The sequence below is a fragment of the Mirounga angustirostris genome, unplaced genomic scaffold (genome assembly GCF_029215605.1).
Source record: "Mirounga angustirostris isolate CCGP_5_RB_7025 unplaced genomic scaffold, mMirAng1.0.hap1 SCAF_17, whole genome shotgun sequence".
Lineage (NCBI taxonomy): Eukaryota > Metazoa > Chordata > Mammalia > Carnivora > Phocidae > Mirounga > Mirounga angustirostris.
In genome coordinates this window covers 2,953,863-2,972,722 of record NW_026991725.1, presented here as the reverse complement: position 1 = coordinate 2,972,722, position 18,860 = coordinate 2,953,863, and the positions used below count along the sequence as shown (strand labels likewise).

General features: G+C 47.8%; 1 protein-coding gene across 1 annotated transcript; it reads right to left on the bottom strand.

Annotated features, from left to right (window-relative positions):
* Window positions 1–90: 90 nt before the first annotated feature.
* Window positions 91–9,287, bottom strand: TIMM22 (translocase of inner mitochondrial membrane 22). The gene is made up of 4 exons (XM_045889566.3): window positions 8,757–9,287; window positions 6,504–6,700; window positions 4,563–4,635; window positions 91–2,706 (listed from the first exon to the last, which is right to left on the bottom strand). The coding sequence occupies exons 1-4, from the start codon at window positions 8,992–8,994 to the stop codon at window positions 2,630–2,632; spliced, it is 585 nt and encodes a 194-aa protein (XP_045745522.1). The 5' UTR covers window positions 8,995–9,287; the 3' UTR covers window positions 91–2,629.
* Between the last annotated feature and the right edge of the window lie 9,573 nt (window positions 9,288–18,860).

Genomic DNA, 18,860 nt, shown 5'->3' with positions numbered 1-18,860 from the left:
ATCTAAATATTTAACTCTTCCAGCTGTCTCCAGATGTGAGTTTCCAGAAAGCTATGCCCCTAGTTAACGTCCCCTGAGCTTCCCTTCGGCCTGTGCTTCACAGGGGCCTCCAAGTCGGTCACCAGCGAGATTCCTTTCATGAAGGACAAACGCCCCACCAAAGACCTGGCCATCAGTATCCCTCCGAGAGATGGCAGAAAGGTGTCGATCCAAGTGGAGGCTTCTTATTTTATGCAAACTTTTCTCTACAGTTTCATCGGAAGTGGGCGTCTTTGGGGCAGCCTTTTGGCCCAGTCTGATTGTTGGAGAGGCTGGATCCCCTGGGGGGCCCGGCCTCCCTTTAGGAGAGCCAGTGGGGTTGATAGAGGTTCCCACCAGCCTAAGCCATTGGACACTATGTTTATTCTGGAGATCAGGAACAGATGTCTCTGAAAATTGGTGTTTGGTTTATGAGCTCATACTGACTCCTTAGCCATCTAAAACAGGAAACTATTCATCTCCTTTCTTGACTGAATAGTCCATGTGGACGCTTGGCTTATTGAAATGATGGCTACTGACAGCCCGAGGGCTCATCTGCTCCGAGGCAGTCAGAGAGGCAGCATTTCCGGGCCTCGCTCAGCACACGGGACCCTCCCTGCTGGGACCCTCCCTGCTAGGCCGGCGGGTGGAAGACGCCAGGCATCCAGGCGCTTTGCCAGCTGCCAGCTAGGAGCGTCTGCTCTTGCCCTCCAAGGGCTTAGAAGTGACTTACCTAGGACAGTATAGGAAACACTCCTGACTTTGTCCCCAGGCCTCTGAGGATACTCCAGCTAGCTGAGGAGCAGTGAAGCCTCAGACCTGTGAGACTGGGCTGGATATTACAAGACTCCACCACACAAGGACATAAGCCCTGCGCGTCAGCTCCCGTCCACTGCCGAGGAAGCAGCAGGCCTGGCCAGAGGAAGGGGTTACTGGCTGAGTTTGACGTCCTCACTCACATACACACACACCCCTGGACATCTGGACGTCTCAGCCAAGTCTGAATTCTGGTTGGGGGGGCGGCGTAAGCTAGAAGACAGCAGAAAAAAGGGGAGAAAGCAAAACAAGGTGAAGGAGTCAGTGTGCAGAACAGGAGACATTACCGCTGGCTGAAGGTGGCTGGAATTACACGGTCCCACCAAGCCTATGATTTCCCCACGTGGGAAAGCCTGAGCTCATTCCCTTCGTGTCCTCACCAAAGGACCAGAGTGAAGAAGCACTCACAGCAGATCCCAACCATAAAAGCCTATTTTTTTGCTCCAGGGCACACAATAGGCTGAGTCTTTTGTCAGAAAAAGACCATTTAGGTCAAAAAACACTAATGTGTCAAAACAAACAGGGACGCCTGGGTGGCTCAGTCGTTAAGCGTCTGCCTTCGGCTCAGGTCATGATCCCAGGGTCCTGGGATCGAGACCCACATCGGGCTCCCTGCTCAGCAGGAGGCCTGCTTCTCCCTCTCCCACTCCCCCTGCTTGTGTTCCCTCTCTCGCTGTCAAATAAATAAATAAAATCTTTAAAAAAAACACAAACAAAAAAACCTGGTACCAGAGAACAAGGGTAGTGGAGAACGGCCCCTCAACGCCGTCCGATCTTCACCAGCCGCTGCTGATGGACTCATCAGGAGGACCACAGCAGGACTCTTCACACAGCGTGTCCTTGAGCTGGGCCTGGTCCAGCGGTCAGAGCCTAAAGCCAGTGTGGCCCGGACCGCAGGCATTCCCATCAGCCAGCCCACAGGAGGGTTTTTAGAAGAGGCCAGGGCTTAAGCATGGAATTTCAGTGTATCCTAGGACACGGCTGGGCTGGGCGTCTTGGAGGGCAGGCCCTGGCTGAAGTAACAATCTCAGAACGCTATTCTGCAAACCCTGAGAATCGAACATTCCCACACTTCTCAGGAACTTTCTCACTCCCCCTCTGGATGTCCAATCTCTGGGCCACCTGGCACCATTTTGGGGACTCATGGAATTTGAAAATAAAAATAAACCAACCTTTTATTTATTCATTTATTTTATGGTATGAAAAGCCTTTATTGTTCGTAATGGGAAGTGGAGGAGGAGGGGATGGGACCACGCTGTCACTGTTCCTCCCCCCGAAAAACCAACCAACCTTTTAAACTATAATCTAACTTTTTAAACAAAGATCGCAGAACACTAAACAAAATGACATGATGGGCTGGCCAGTCTACATTTACTCTGCCCTGCCATGTGGGACGGACGACCGCGTGGAGTTCCGAAGTACACGAGCTTCCTGGTACGTGTCCAGTCACCTCTGGTCCCACCGCACAGAACCACCGGAGGGCCAGCCGTGGTCGGGACGGAACCCTTAGGGAACTTCATTCCTACCAGCCACCACACTCCTGATCTGCCCGAGAGAGGCTGGCATGCATGGCACATCCCCCACACAGCGTGGCGGGAACCCAGGAGCAGAGAATGTGGCTCCTCAGAGGTGGAGGCAGGCGGCAGCCAGGTGGCTCCCTCACGACACCAACGGTAGGAGGGAAAACAAGGGTCTGCGGTCTCTGAAGCGAGGGCCCTGCAGTGGGACAAAACTGGCCTCCACAGAGCAGCTCTGATGCTGGGCTGGCAGCGTCCTTCCCTGGAGGCAGGAACTCTCACCGTAGGTAATAATCAATGGCAGCAGAGAAAGCAGCAAAACCTCCACACCCAATGACCCCGGCCTTTAAGCCAGCTGTAAAGCAAGCAGAAATGACATTACCTGGGGTGACAGACACCGAGTCAGGCTGCCTTCAGAAGTCTGCCTAGCCACGGCGGCGAAGAAACCGGTGTCGACACTCTGTCGTCCAACCGACCCGTCGGATCTCTAAGACTTCCAGGAAGTCCACAATCTACCCCAGTGTGCTTTATCTAGCTGTATGTTCAACTTTTCTCATTCCAAAAAATTATGATTTCCAGTTTCACGAAACAGCCCCTCAGGCAGGAAGCTGGTTAAGAGAATCAGCCCTTGGAAGCAAGTGAAAGCATATGGCCTGTTACCCTGACTTGTTTATGAACTAAATTCCTGGGAAGGTGATCAAAGCAATCCTGGAGGGAGCTGAGCTTCTCAACGTCCCTGACAGAGCTGAGCGATGGGAAGACCAAAGGAAAAGTTACTCTATAAATCACAAATGGCTGTCTGAGGAGCAGAAGCAGCTTTTAATGATGGCAAATCATCCTGCTTCTCCGAGAAGGAGAAAACAGGCTTTTTGTTTTGGGCAAATCAGGCACGGAAGAGGGCGAGTGGCCCAGCAATGGCCCCTCGGAGGAGTCAGGTCACTGACCCCCCACACCGCACTCCTGATGGGCACACTGACAGAAGTGCAGAGAACTGTTTTCTTTGTTGTTTCTTGCGGATAACCCACATTTCCAGAATACCCCTGTCTGGCTTTCAATCGGTAGAACACTAAGAATCTTCAACTGCAGAAAAACATTACTATATAACTTACACACAATATTAAAACTGACAATTGTATGGTATTAAGAAAGATGTCTGAACTACTTGAAATGCACGGACCTGAAAGTTCAGCAGCGCCTGCCATTTGGATCAATGGGCTCTCCAGGGCTGAACAAGACCTAGTCGTGCTTCTGTCCTATCCTACAGATCAATACACTTCAGGAATTCCTTACTGGGAGGAAGTTCTTCCCATCTTTTCAATGTGAGGGCAGTTCTTTTTTCTAAAATCTAGATCTGGGGCGCCTGGTGGCTCAGTCGTTAAGTGTCTGCCTTCGGCTCATGTCATGATCCCGGGGTCCTGGGATTGAGCCCCGCATCAGGCTCCCTGCTCAGCAGGGAGTCTGCTTCTCCCTTCCCCTATTCTTGTGCTCTCACTCTCTCCCTCCCTCTCCAATAAATAAATACAATCTTAAAAAAAATAGATAAATCTTTTAATAAAGGAAAGAAGGGGAACACCTCGGTGCCTCAGTCAGTTGAGGGTCTGCCTTTGGCTCGGGTCATGATCCCAGCCTTTGGCTCGGGTCCTGGGATCGAGCCCCGCATCGGACTCCCTGCTCAGCGGGAGGCCAGCTTCTCCCTCTCCCACTCCCCCTGCTTGTGTTCCCTCTTTCGCTGTGTCTGTCTCTGTCAAATGACTAAATAAAATATTTTAAAAAAAATAAAAAATAAGTAAAATTTGATTTTTTTGTGGTTCTCAGCCATGGGTGATTTCATCCCCTGGGGGAATGTGGCAATGTCGAGAGACACTTTCAGCTGTTACAACTAAGGGATGCTACTAGCTTCTAGTGGGTAGAGGGCCAGGGATACTGCTAACATCCTACAATGCACGGGACAGCCCCACTCTCCATCCAGCAAAGATTTATGTGGTTCAAAATGCCAACGGTGCCAAAGATGAAAAACCCCGATCTAGATACTAGAAGTTTCCAAAAGTATGTTAATGCAAAAGTAAACCTGATTTACTTTTCAGAAGAGAAGAGTATCAAGTGTCCACATATGCCTTGGGCTGTCCCTGGAACACGCATGTGTTTGGGAATGTCAACTACAGCACGTTGTCCAAGGCCACAAAGCAAACCAAGCAGGAGCTGTTTACTAACCTCTGAAACCGATGGCTCCCCCCGTGATGCAGCCACTAATGACGCTGTTCCTCCCATCTGACCTTCCCCGGTGCTGTGGGTGGAGAAACGCAGTTCAGAGCCAAAGAAACAAGCCAGACAAGATGTTTAAGGGAAAAAAACACAGGGTTTCTAGCTGGCTAATTTAGTCCCTCCCCAAAGGAAACCTAATCCTTTTCACTTTCCAAAATATAGTTCCTAAAATTTGAATGTGTTCATAGATGCTTCCTGCAGGTGGTACCAGAGCGCTGAAACCAAGTGCGCCATTTGAGGAGTAATCAAAATCTCTTCTCTGGTTCCCCAACAAGTCTCACGGTTAAAATCATTAACCAACTTCTAACAGACACATGAAAACATGCTCAACATCTCATCACCAGGGAAATGCAAATCAAAACTAAATGAGATATCACCTCACACCCGTCAGAATGGCTAAAAACACAATAAACAACAGGTGTTGGCGAGGACATGGAGAAAGGGGAACGCCTTGCACTGCTGGTGGGAATGTGAACTAGTGCAATCACTCTGGAAAACAGTATGGAGGTTCCTCAGAAAGTTAAAAATAGAACTCTTGGGGTGCCTGGCTGGCTCAGTCATTGGAGCATGTGTCTCTCTTGAGCTCACGGTTATGAGTTCAAGCCCCATGTTTGGTGTAGAGATTACTCAAAAATAAAATCTTAAAAAAAAAAAGAACTCTACCATACAATTCAGCAATCGCACTGCTAGGTATCTACCCAAAGAATACAAAAATACCAATTCAAAGGGATGCATGCATCCTGATGTTTATAGCAGCATTATCTACAATAGCCAAATTATGAAAACAGCCCAAGTGTCCATCTATTGACGAATGGATAAAGATGTGATAAAGATATATACACACAATGGAATGTTACTCAGCCATAAAAAAGAATGAAATCTTGCCATTTGAAACATCATGGATGGAGCCAGGGAGTATTATGCTAAGCAAAGTCAGTCAGTCACAGAAAAACAAATACCATATTATTTCATTCATGTGGAATATAAGAAACAAAACAAACAGGCAAAGGGAAAAGAGAGAGAGAGAGAAGGGCAAACCAAGAAACAGACTCTTAACTATAGAGAACACACTGATGGCGACCAGAAGGGAGGTAGGTGGGGGGATGGGTGAAATAGGTGATGGGGATTAAGGAGTGCACTTGTGATGAGCACCAAGTGTTGTAGGGAAGTGTGGAATCACTATATTGTACACCTGAAACTAATATAACACTGTATGCTAACTAAAATTTTAAAAAACTTAAAAAATAAAATCATTAACCAACTTCTAGCCTACAAGGAGAAAAAATAATGCAAGCCTAAATAAATGCAATAAATGCCCAAAAAGTTTAATTAGGAACTATTTTTATTTTTTAAGATTTTATTTATTTATTTGACAGAGAGAGAGACAGAGAGAGAGAGGGAACAAAAGCAGGGGGAGTGGGAGAGGGAGAAGCAGGCCTCCCGCTGAGCAGGGAGCCCGATGCGGGGCTTGATCCCACGACCCCGGGATCATGACCTGAGCCGAAGGCAGATGTTTAATGACGGAGCCACCCAGGCGCCCCTACATTAGGGACTACTTAATGAAAATTGAATCTACCAAGTATCAGACATTTCTGATCTGCTTTCTAATCAACATTTCTCTTTAGAAGTCGGAAGATGGAGGGGGAGGGGGCTGGGTGGCTCAGTCAGTTAAGCGACTACCTTCGGCTCAGGTCATGATCCCGGGATCCTGGGATCAAGCCCCAAGTCAGGCTCTCTGCTCAGCAGGGAGCCTTCTTCTCCTTCTTCCTCTCCCTCTGCCATTCCCCTGCTTGTTCTCTATCTCTATGTCAAATAAATAAAATCTTCAAAAAAAAAAGGAAGTCATAAGGTGGTACAGGCAGGGCTTTTTCAGAAGGCAGAGACACTTACAGATTCTACCAAACACTCAGTGCAAGAAAACATGGCGCCCACAATGGCAAAATTTTTGGCGTAGGACATTCCTCTCTGTCCCATGTCTTTAAGAACTTCCTTTGCTGTCGGCGTACGGTAAGGATCCTTAGGGTCAAAGCCCACATTGGTATCAATGCCGGCAGTGAACACCCCAAACGCACCTCCCAAGACAAATCCTAAAAACAAACACAGAAATGAAGATTTCTTTGGCATGTTTTCTAGGTTACTGTAATGAGGTCATCATACTCAAATACACATTTTGGATGGCCACCAGCAAAGAGGACACTCCCTACCTACCCCCGCCACTCCACCTTGCCACTCAGACCCTCCAGTTAGCTGGTTTCCACATCACACAAGCCAGACCTTGTTGACAGTTTCTCTGTCTTCCTTTGGATTTCTTCCTTTTCTTTTCTTTTTTTTAAGATTTTATGTATTTATTTGAGAGACAAAGATAGCGATAGAGAGTACAAGCAGGGGACGAGAGGGAGAAGCAGGCTTCCCGCTGAGCAGGGAGCCCGATGTAGGGCTCGATCCCAGGACCCTGGGATCATGACCTCAGCAGAAGACAGACACTTACTTCACCGACTGAGCCACCCAGGCGCCTCGCCTCCTTTTATTTTCTAACATTCCTCAAGATTCAATCTTTAACCTTCTGCTCTCTGTCTATACTCATATATTCAGCTATCAACTTTGCAAATCACTCCCTTGACGATGGTGACATTCATAATTGTCATTTAGTGAGTGCCATGTGCCAATTACTCTGACGCGTTATAGTCACAGCTTCTTTTATTCTTCATAATAGTCCTGTGAGGTTGATACTATTATCGTCTCCATTCTGTAGCTGAAGCAGCTGAGGCTCAGGGAGGTTAAGTAACTTCCCTAAGGTCACAAAGCTACCAAATGGCAAACCACACACTGCTGTCCCCAACTTCCTGAGCCTGCTGGACATTTCCATATAGATGCCCTCTCACCACCTCAAGGTCAATATATGTTTAATGAAATCGTGGACACCTCCCCTCCAGACTTTCTTACTTATGGCTCCTTCTTTCTAGTCACTCCAGCTCCAAACCTCAAGGGCATTTCTGACTGCTGCTTTGCTTCCCCGCGCCACAACCCTATGTTCACAATTATCCTAGTCTAGGACCTTTATCACTTCCACTCTGAAGCATTACAAAGACCTATTCATCATTTCATCAAATATGTAAGTGATTTATTAGGGTCAGACACAATGATGAACAAAGACCCAGGCCAGGCCTCACCGAGGTTCGGTTTAGCAAAATCCCTGTACCGTCTCCCTATCCACAGACTTCTTCCTTTCCCACACTCCATGCTGGTTCATCATGGGCATCAATTACTGCCCTAATGCCTAAAGGCAAAAAGCCCAAATCCGCAACTCCACCCCCAACTTGAAAGGGCATTTCCCATCCTCTTTTCTACCCCATTCTCTCAATCCTTCAAGATACAGCTGCAGTCCCACCTCTTGTAGCCTTCCCCAAACCAAAAAAAAAATACCTCTCTTTCCTTTCTACTATACTTCACATCTGCACTCACTATATTTGTTTCTTGATTGTCTTTCATTCTCATTGAGATTTCAACTCATCTGCAAATGCGGCCAACCTCTTTACAGGAGGGACACCATACATTCATACATTTAAGCCTTCAAAAGGTTTAAAGGGGGGGGGGTGCTCCAGACTTCTTTCCCCCTTGTTCACCGCCATCTGATCACATTGGCCACACTGGCCTTTGTTTTCCAAACCTGAAGCCGGTTCCTGGCAGACCTTCGCACTTGCTGTTCCCCTATGTTCCACTCTCCTGCCAGGCTCCCTCCCAACACTGTTGCTTCTACATATATTAAAATGTTAGTTTCACGAGAACCAGGCTCTGGTCTCTTACCCCGTCCCTCCACTGCCGAGCACGTGATGGCTACTTGTAACAATCTGTTCAAAGAGTGCTTATTTAAAAGCGAGTCAACGAATGAATGAAGTCAACCATTTTATAACAACCTCCAGGCCCCGACCCGTACAGTACCGATTCTCTGATCCAATTTCCGGAGGCGAAAACTAACCTCAGGGCCTAGAGAAGGGTTACTCGAGTTCACGGGTCGAGGCAGGGGTGAGGTCAAGATCGAGGTCCACAGGCTCCTCGCCTGCCAGGCGCGTGGTCTTCTGGGCAGAGGACCCCGCGGCCGTCCAAGCCCTCAGCCTCCCAACGGCCCCCCGAGTCGCGCCTCACCTCCCACGCAGGCCAGCGCTGCCTTGAAGGCACAGCTTTCCATCACCTTCTCGACCATCTTCTGTTCCTCACTCTTGGTCGGGCTCGGGATCCCGCCCAGGCTGCCGGGCTCCAGGAGCCGGGGCTGACGCTTGTCGCCCACCAGGTATTGCAGGAGAAGGCTGTACTGCAGCGGGGCCTCGGCGGAAGCCGCCGCCTCAGGCGCGGAGGCGCCCGCACTGGGGGCCGTGGCCGCCATGACTGCAGTTGCCCGAGAAACCCTGGCGTTCTTCCTCCCGCAGCAGATTCCGCGAGCCTCACGTCAGGGCCCTGCGCGCCTAGCCACCGCGCCGCAACGGCAGATTCGCCACAACGAACAAGTCCAGTAAACCGCGACAGCAAAGTCCGTTCGTGCATCCAGCGAAAGAGAGATGTTCCCCCAAAAGCCTCTTGTGAATGCCGAATCAGGCTCGTGCAGCATCAAGAGTCAGAGTCACCAGAAAGCGCCCTCTTCCTCGGGGCTGCAGCGCGGTGGGGACAGGGAGCTGTAGGCCACGCATTTCCCAGGAGGCTTTGCGCGGAGCTCCCGGCCGCGGGGCGGGGGGGAGGGGCAGCGCGCCCGCGAGGCTGCAGCGCTCCGGGGCCACGGCAGGGGGCGCACGCGCCTCGCCACTGCCCTTCCAGCCTAAGCATTCCTTACGGAGGTCAATGGCGGAAGGTGCTTTGTAAATAAACGTGAAAGCGTGGTGTAAATGTATGCAGTATATGTTTTGTTTGACAGTTAAACCTTTGCGGAGAGAGAAGGGACCCAACAAATGAGTGAACAAATGAGCGAAGCTAGCCAAGTATAAGAAAAATCAGGGACGGTGGTGGGAGGTGGAGACGACTGGCCAGATGGAGAGCGCAAGGCTGGGGCTGCTACTCCAGCCAGCTGCTGCTGTCAGTGGAATTGGTGATGGGGGACTAACATTGCCCTGGAAAGCCACGTTTATAGTATGTGAAATTAAAGTCTTCACCGGCTTGCCGACTCAGAACCTAAAGGTAAATTGTAAGATAGTATAGTACTGTGTATGAACCCAGGCAAACTTTTGCAGTTTTTACGGTACTAAAATAGATCCCAAGCTATTGCCTTGCCCCAGACTAGCCATGTATTTGGGTGTTTTAGCTAAGAGAAACATAAATAGAAACAGGTGGTGAGCCTAGCCAGTCAACGTAGGCAGAGATACTTCACTGGTACCCAGAGTTCTCTGTGCCCGCGAGCATGGCAGATGCTTCACCCTGCTTCTGTTCGCACCAAGCCACTGACTGAGCTGGTCCGAAGGTCCCCCCGTGGCTTCCCAGTTGCTGAATCTAATTCAGACCTCATTTTACTAGACTTCTCCACTGCATTTGACACTGTTGACTCCTTCCTCCTTGTCTGAAGTTTCTTCATAGTTTTGGTGGAGCGTCCCTCCTCCTTTTGCTACAGCCTCTCCAGTTGCCCAGTTTCCTTTGTAGGCACCTCTGCCTGGCCTTTTCCTGTTGGTCCTCTCAGGGCTTCATCCTTTACTCTCTTCTCACGCAGCTCATTCTTCCTGAGCAGCTCATCCTCGTGTTCTACTCCACTTCTAATGCAGTAGTGATCTGAAATCTTTATCTCCAGCTTAGACCTTTCTCATAAACACAAGAACCAGACATTTCCCATAAGCACTTCTTTTTTTTTTTTTTTTTAAGATTTTATTTATTTATTTGACAGAGAGAGACACAGCGAGAGAGGGAACACAAGCAGGGGGAGTGGGAGAGGGAGAAGCAGGCTTCTCGCGGAGCAGGGAGCCCGATGCGGGGCTCGATCCCAGGATCCTGGGATCATGACCTGAGCCGAAGGCAGACGCCTAACGACTGAGCCAGCCAGGCGCCCCTCCCATAAGCACTTCTAACTCGGGCGCCTGGGTGGCTCAGTTGGTTAAGTGACTGCCTTCGGCTCAGGTCATGATCCTGGAGTCCCGGGATCGAGTCCCGCATCGGGCTCCCTGCTCGGCAGGGAGTCTGCTTCTCCCTCTGACCCTCCCCCCTCTCATGTGCTTGCTCTCTCTCATTCTCTCTCTCAAATAAATAAATAAAATCTTAAAAAAAAAAAAAAAAGCACTTCTAACTCAACATGCCCTCCAAACCACCCTTTCCTTCCAGACGAATGAGGGACCCAGGGCTCTGATTTATGCCGAGGTCTTAAGAGCCCCAGTTGTATCTGAGAGAAATTGGGACACGCCCTCCCCCAGACAAGTCCCAGGTAAGGTGGCCTTGGAAAGCAAGGAATGGTCTAAGTAATTAACCCTACTAAGAGAGCAATCATCAATCCCCAAATGAAGGTTCTGCTTTAGAGTTCAGGTGAGATCCAGGTCAGCACGTAAAGAAATTCCATGTGGCCCAGGTACGTGAAGGAAGAAGCCTTTTATGGAACATCCTTGGATCCTTGGCCTGGATCACTGATGGAGAGAGAACAGTTACAGACACTGCTCTGGTATCTCTCTGCACCTACCCATTTCCTTCCATAGATGGAATGGGTTTCACCTGATGGAAAACTTGAACCTCTTCAAGCATATTCTGAAAGTGAGAAGTGGTTTCCCATGTCCATTTCCCTGGGCTGAACCTCTGCCGGTAGTCTAGGGACTCTCTCTGGCCCTGGAGTCCAGCAGTCTCACGTTACAGTTTGTTTCCCCACCCCAGGTTGTCTGTGCTGGCCACAAGGCTACGGGGGAGCATCTCAGTGGGTCCGGGAGAACAGGGGACCCACCATTCCTCCCCAACCAGAACCTTAGGATCTAAGGTTAAAGTTGCCCATTCTTGTTGGTCCTCTAGATTTCTGTTCAGAAGCTTTGGCTGGTAAACTTGAAAGTGTCTGGGGGTGGGGAGTGCACCCCTCAGATCATTGTAAACCCTGGGATGCAAGGTAACTGCTCAATATTTGAGAGGCACCACGGGTATGCCCACAGCCCATTGGAACCAACGTGTAATTGCAAAGCCAAGAGTCTCGGTCATTTGCCGTATGCAGTCCTTCCTTCATCTTTGAAGGGATGGGCTTGGAAAATTGTCACCAGTGTCCCACAAGCATTGTTCCACATGGCTTGGCCTTTTCTTTCTAAAGGGATTATCCACTCAGATTAAAAGAAAGCAAGGGATCAAAAAAGCATTGTTTTTGCAAAGTTCATACATTTTTCTCCAAATCCTAAGATATTTTGCTAGCTTGTTCCTTGATATTTAATGTATATATTAATACCTTTCGGTATTAACATATTAACCTTTCGGTGTCTCAAATAAAGTTGTGATTGAAAATCATTTATATTGCAAATGGTTTCTATCTAATCATTTGGATTTTCAAAAGGAAGTTAAGTCACCCCACTTCTGGGAAGCAGTGTTTAAGTTGTGTCCCATGAAGAACTTCCCTCTGTCCACCCCTATAAGAGAGGCAGGATAAGTTGTCTACTGTTTGGACTTTTGAAGTAAAAAGAACAAAATAAACCTTTCTAGAGGAGGGCTGAAGAAGCAGTGTAGCTAATTTGATTGTTAATAGTCTGCTATTTATTAACTGCTTTATTACTGAGGGCAGAAAATTGAGACTTCTGAAAAACTTCCTTTTCTGATCCTTATCTCTTGTGGTTCGGAAACTTCAAGATAACAAGCAAAAGGGATGCCTGGGTGGCTCAGTCGTTAAGCGTCTGCCTTCAGCTCAGTTCGTGATCCCAGGGTCCTGGGATCGAACCCCGCATCGGGCTCCCTGCTCCAAGGGAAGCCTGCTTCTCCCTCTCCTTCTGCCCCTGCTTGTGTTTCCTCTCTCGCTGTCTCTCTCTCTGTGTCAAATAAATAAATAAAATCTTAAAAAAAAAAAAAGATAACAAGTAAAAAAGGAGCCAACTAATTAACTTCTGGACTAGCAAATAGGGAGGAGCCTCCTTTGATCTCTGACCAGAATTGTCTAAGCCACAGAGTAAATATTACCTTCATTGTAAGCAACAGAAACCAACCCTGGCCAGCTCCCACAAAAAGAGAGGGATTTATTAGAAGTATAATGAGGTGGGAGCACCTGGCTGGCTCAGTCAGTAGAGCATGTGACTCTTGATCTTGGAATTGTGAGTTTGAGCCCCACATTGAGGGTAGAGATTACATAAAAAAAATTTTTTAAAGGACAAATTATTTGCTTTTAAAAAATAAAATAAGGAATGACTGGGTGGCTCAGTCAGTTAAGCATCTGCCTTCGGTTCAGGTCATGATCCCGGGGTCCTGGGATCGAGTCTCACGTCAGGCTCCCTGCTCACTGGGGAGTCTGCTTGTCCCTCTCCCTCTGCCTGCTTCTCCCCCTGCTTGTGCTTTCTCCCTGTCAAATAAATAATAAAATCTAAGAAAGAAAAAAAGAAAGAGATAGAGAGAGAGAAAGAAAGAAAAAGAAAGAAAGAACAGAAGGAAGGAAGGAAGGAAGGAAGGAAGGAAGGAAGGAAGGAAGGAAGGAAGGAAGAAAAGAGAAAGAAAGAAAGAAAAAGAAAGGAAGAAAGAAAGAAAGAGAGAAAGGCTATGGAATGGTGTGCTTCTGGCATTTCTTCTCAGCTCTGCGGTCAGGGACATCATGTTGGTAGCCTGAAGTCGGCCATGATGGAGCATTCACCTCTTGGAGATCAGTACATGCTGTAAGTCAGAGCTTTTGTGTTGTTATTGCTGTTCAATATCTACCAGCATAGCGCTCACTACAAGCAAGCTTTGGAAACTGAGAACACCTTCCCCTCTCTGAGGAAACCAGTAATTGGGGGATAATAGGGCAGAGAAGTAAGACATGAACTGCAGGAAGTATGTAGGAAAGTCCCAGGAAATGGTGAATGTTGCTGACTGATAATTAGAAAGAGAAGGGTTCTGGGGCACCAAGAGTTTGAGCCCCATGTTGGGCGTAGAGATTACTAATAATTATAAAAAAGAGAAAGGGGGGGTTCTCACTTCCATGAATGTAATACCATGTTTGGTATCATTTTGGATTCCTTGTGTGGACAAAATGTGGCCCAGGAACTCTCCTGGGGCTTTTTTTTTTTTTTTTTAAGATTTTATTTATTTATTTGAGAGAAAGAGATAATGAGTAAGAGCACGAGCAGGGGGTGGGCAGAAGGAGAAGCAGGTTCCCCACTGAGCAGGGAGCCTGGACACAGGACTCGATCCCAGGACCCTGGGATCATGACCCGAGCCGAAGGCAGACGCTTAATGACTGAGCCACCCAGGCGCCCCTCTTCTGGGGCTTTTTTAAGACATTTTTTTTAAGATTTTATTTATCTGTTTGAGAGAGAGCACAAGCAGGGGGAGTGGCAGAGGGAGAAGCAGGCTTCCCGCCGAGCGGGGAGCCCGATGCGGGGCTCGATCCCAGGACCCTGGGATCATTACCCGAGCCGAAGGCAGACACTTCATGACTGCGCCACCCAGGCGCCCCTCTCCTGGGGCTTCCAAGGCACTTCTGGCTGTTGGCCTGGAGGCATGCTGTAGCAAGCACGCGGCTACATGTACCAAGGACTCTCAGAGGATGCTGGCCAAAAAGATGAAAGGCGCCTCTAAGTCAACAGTGGCCATTCAGTTGAGAAGGCTGCACAAGATGATTTTTCTCCAGGGCTGAGGGGGCTGGGACACTGCTGCACAGTCCCATGTCCTGATGCTACATCCACAGCTGAGTGAGAAAACCTGGAGGTCCTCTGGGTTGAGGATGAGCTTTTCTCAGAGGGGTACAGCATGCGCCCAACTTTGCTGGGGCCACAGCCCAGGCAGGGCAAGCGGAGTTCTGTATTTTTTGTTAGAACTTCTTCACAGCTCATCACCTGTCACTCAGGAGTACTATGGTCTGCAGGGGACACCGGCAGGTAGGCTTCTGATCAGAAAGCAGAATAAGAGCCAGGCATTGAGGGGCGCCTGGGTGGCTTAGTTGGTTAAGCAACTGCCTTCGGCTCAGGTCAAGATCCTGGAGTCCCGGGATCGAGTCCCACCTCGGGCTCGCTGCTCGGCTGGAGGTCTGCTTCTCCCTCTGACCCTCTTCCCTCTCTTGCTATCTGTCTCTCATTCTGTCTCTCTCAAATAAATAAATAAAATCTTTAAAAAAATAAAAATAAAATAAATAAATAAAATAAAATAAAAAAGAGCCAGGCATTGAATGGATTGCTCAGACATGGGAACCTCCTATAGACAAGAGTTGGTCGGATTGGAAGCAGGTCCAGGACTCAGAATGCTGAGGCCAACCTGGGTTTTAGAGAAAAACTTCCATCCCTCCATCCCTACCCAGAAGAAGGGACTTGGACTAAGGTGGGCTCTCTGAGGTCTCAGGAGGCAACACTAGCATGGGGGTTGGCAGGAAACGCTCTTGCCTGTGAACTGGGAGCAGAAGCCCCGCAGGAGGCCTCAGAAAGCAGAGAAGAGCCTGAACCTACAGGGGAGCAATTAGGAAAAAAAAAAGCTGGATCCCAAATGAGGCTCCCTGAGGCCAGGGGAGCAGATCTGAGAGGCAGACCAGAGAGCTCGCCTAAGGATGTGTGACTTTTATAGAGCATCCACAGGTGGAAGCTGCTAGGGGGCTACTGGGTTCAGGTGGATCTAAATGAGAACTTATTTTCCTCCACAAACCTGTTCTTTCTGAGTTTCCCATCTGGGTGAACAGTGCTTCTGTGAACTCGATTAGTCTTAGACTCCTTGCTTCCTGCGTCCCCTGTGTACCATGTAGATAGCTTTCAACCCATCCCTTCATTTTATAATTCATTGCCACTCCCATGGTCTGGGCTCTAGTTAGTTTTCATTTCATAGAATTTTAATTGTTGTTCACACCTACTACCTTGCTCTTCTCCAAACCATCCAGAGCACATCTTTCAGCACAGAAACGTGATTAGTTCCCTGCTCAGAATTCTTCTCCGTACCAGGAGAAAATCTCAACTCCATATGTTCTTTTTAGAGCTTGTGCCCAAGAAGGGATATAGGCTTCAGGCCACGTTCAGTTCTCATTTGAACATTTCCATTCTCAATTGTCTGCTTTCCATACCTCTTTTGGATCTAGAGGTGATGGTTCAGAATCATTCTTTTTTTTTTTAGATTTTTATTTATTTATTTGAGAGAGAGAATGAGACAGAGAGAGAGAGCATGAGATGGGGGAGGATCAGAGGGAGAAGCAGACTCCCTGCCGAGCAGGGAGCCCGATGTGGGACTCGATCCCGGGACTCCAGGATCATGACCTGAGCCGAAGGCAGTCGCTTAACCAACTGAGCCACCCAGGCGCCCCAGAATCATTCTTAATAATTGGTGATCTATAGTGTTTGAGAGATGAGTTCGGACTTTGTGACTTGTGCCTTGTCCTCAGTCAAGAACAATTGCTGAAAATATTTATTATTACTATTTCTTAATTCTTTTTAAAAAAGATTTTATTTGGGGTGCCTCAGTGGCTCAGTCGTTAAGCGTCTGCCTTCGGCTCAGGGCATGATCCCAGGGTCCCAGGACTGAGCCCCGCTCGGCGGGAGGCCTGTTTCTCCCTCTCCCACTCCCCCTGCTTGTGTTCCCTCTCCTGCTGTGTCTCTCCCTGTCAAATAAATAAATAAAATCTTTTCTTTTTAAGATTTTATTTATTTATTTGACAGGGAGAGAGTGCGTAAGCACAAGCAGGGGAGGCGCAGAGGGAGAGGGAGAAGCAGGCTCTCCTCTGAGCAGGGAGCCCAGGACCCTGGGATCACGACCTGAGCTGAAGGCAGACACTTAACGACTGAGCCATCCAGGCGTCCCTTTTGCTTGTTATCTTGAAGTTTTAGAACCGCAAGAGATAAGGATCAGAAAAGGAAGTTTTGGGCGCCTGGGTGGCTCAGTTGGTTAAGCGACTGCCTTCGGCTCAGGTCATGATCCTGGAGTCCCGGGATCGAGTCCCGCATCGGGCTCCCTGCTCGGCGGGGAGTCTGCTTCTCCCTCTGACCCTCCTCCCTCTCATGCTCTCTGTCTCTCATTCTCTCTGTCTCAAATAAATAAATAAATAAATTTAAAAAAAAAAAAAAAAGAAAAGGAAGTTTTTCAGAAGTCTCAATTTTCTCACCTGCCACCCAGGTGCCCTATCTCTTAATTCTTTTTTGCCTCTTACCTAAGATAGCCATGGTGAGAGCAAAGGGATCCTGTGCTGTTTCCAGCGACAGATCCTGAGACTGTAGCCTGATTCTGGTGGGTGGTCTTAATGTTCTGGAACAGATTTCTCCCCCAGCATAATTGTTTGGAGGTTTTACTTCCTCACCCATACCCAACAATCCAGATTTGCTTACTATCTCTTGGGCTGTTGTTTTGGCTTTGCTTACAAAAAGCGATTGGAGACTTGTCAAACAGTCTGGCAGCCTGGTGGATTGTTAGGACCCACTTCAGACTCAGTTAATGAATCATCCACTTTGGCTGGGTCTGCAGTAGGGTCACAGCTGGGATCCTGGTTTGATCTGAGAAGCACTGGAGGCGGTGGAAATATGCATAATGTTTTTCTCGCACTTCACACTTCCAACTCAGGAAAGTGTTAGGAGGCTTCAGGAACTAGAGGCTTCTCCTGCTTTGCTGAGGGATGACATGAACAATAAAAAGAACAGTAATGGTGACTTCCCAAAATTACTTATGAAGTTGGCGCCAGCACGATAAGTACCACACTTCTGACTGAAGCCGATGAGGATGATGCCCTACTTTCCCGTCCCTCATGGTGACCCTCGTCACATCTCTGCTCAACTCTCTGTCCAGGAATTTCCCTTATCAGTTATCTGCCAAAAAGACCAACTTTTAAAAAAGGAACAGATAATGGGGTGCCTGGGTGGCTCAGCCAGTTAAGTGACCGGCACTTTGTTCCAGCTCAGGTCGTGATCTCATGGGTCCTGGGATCGAGCTCCGTGGGAAGCCCCACATCGGGCTCTGAGCTGAGCAGGGAGTCTGCTTGAGATTCTCTCCCTCTGCCCCTCCCACCCTGCTAACGCCCATACTCTCTCTCTCTCTCTAAAAAATAAATAAATACATCTTTAAAAAAAAAGGAACAGATAAAACACATGTAAAATCTGTAATACAACATTAATCTACAGTTAAAATCTTTTACAGGAAACTCAATTAAATGGAACACATTTTTTGTTTGAATACATCTTGATTCAAAATTTGTTGAATCAATTATTTTTTGAACTAAGTGGACTTGGAAGACTTTTATAATCAAAATGTTCATTTTGTACTAACAGTTTTTTAAATTTTTAAAAAATATTTTATTTATTTATTTGACACAGAGAGAGAGAGAGAGAAAGAGAGGGGACACAAGCAGGGGGAGTGGGAGAGGGAGAAGCAGGCTTCCCGCGGAGCAGGGAGCCCGATGCGGGGCTCAATCCCAGGACCCTGGGATCACGACCTGAGCCGAAGGCAGGCGCTTAACGTCTGAGCCACCCAGGCCCCCCACTAACAGTTTTTTTAAATAATGGAATTTGAATTTTTTTGTATGAGACCTTTTTTTCTCTTTCATTTGGAGATGCTCCGATGTAGTTAATATTTTTTACCCCACTTATAGTATCTTATTTTTTGAATAAGTTCTTGTTTGAAAATTCAAAAAATATTTTTTTTTCTTGGGTTAAAATAATACCTTCCCTATTTTTCTCAACTCTATTTCCAGTCCTTCAATTTCTTTCCCCAAGCAACCTGTTACTATTTCTTAAATGTCTTTCCAGATATATTTAGTCCATATGTAAGCATATTTGTGCATGCATATATGTATTTTTCTCCACCTAAAAATTTACAAATGATAGCTTAGTATTTCCTACCTATTCTGCACCTTACTTTCTCTCATGCTACATCTTAGAGGTATTCCGTATCAGTGTATGTGATGGTTAATTTTATGGTCCATTTGACTGGGCCACGATGTGCCCATTTATTTGGAGACAATGTATTCCTCATTTGGGTGTGTTACTCTGACTCATTTACGGAGTGACCCCAAAAGCTGCTAACTTTGAGTGGTGCCCAGAACAAGAGAAGGCTCTGCAGTAGGTCCAGGCTGTCTGGCAAGCTGCTCTGCCACTTGGGCGATATTGCCAGCAGATCCAACAGGGCTTAAGGGTCAATGGCAGACAGGGATGCTGTGGGGAACCTCTGGCAAACACCTGTAGGTGAGGT

Bases quoted from the DNA above. Each gene is read 5' to 3' on its own strand.
- TIMM22 (XM_045889566.3), bottom strand. From the start codon at position 8,994: ATGGCGGCCACGGCCCCCAGTGCGGGCGCCTCCGCGCCTGAGGCGGCG. The intron at 6,701-8,756 runs GTGAGGCGCGAC...GTTTGTTTTTAG, and splicing joins AGCGCTGGCCTGCGTGGGAG to GATTTGTCTTGGGAGGTGCG. The intron at 4,636-6,503 runs GTAAGTGTCTCT...CTCCACCCACAG, and splicing joins CTGAGTGTTTGGTAGAATCT to CACCGGGGAAGGTCAGATGG.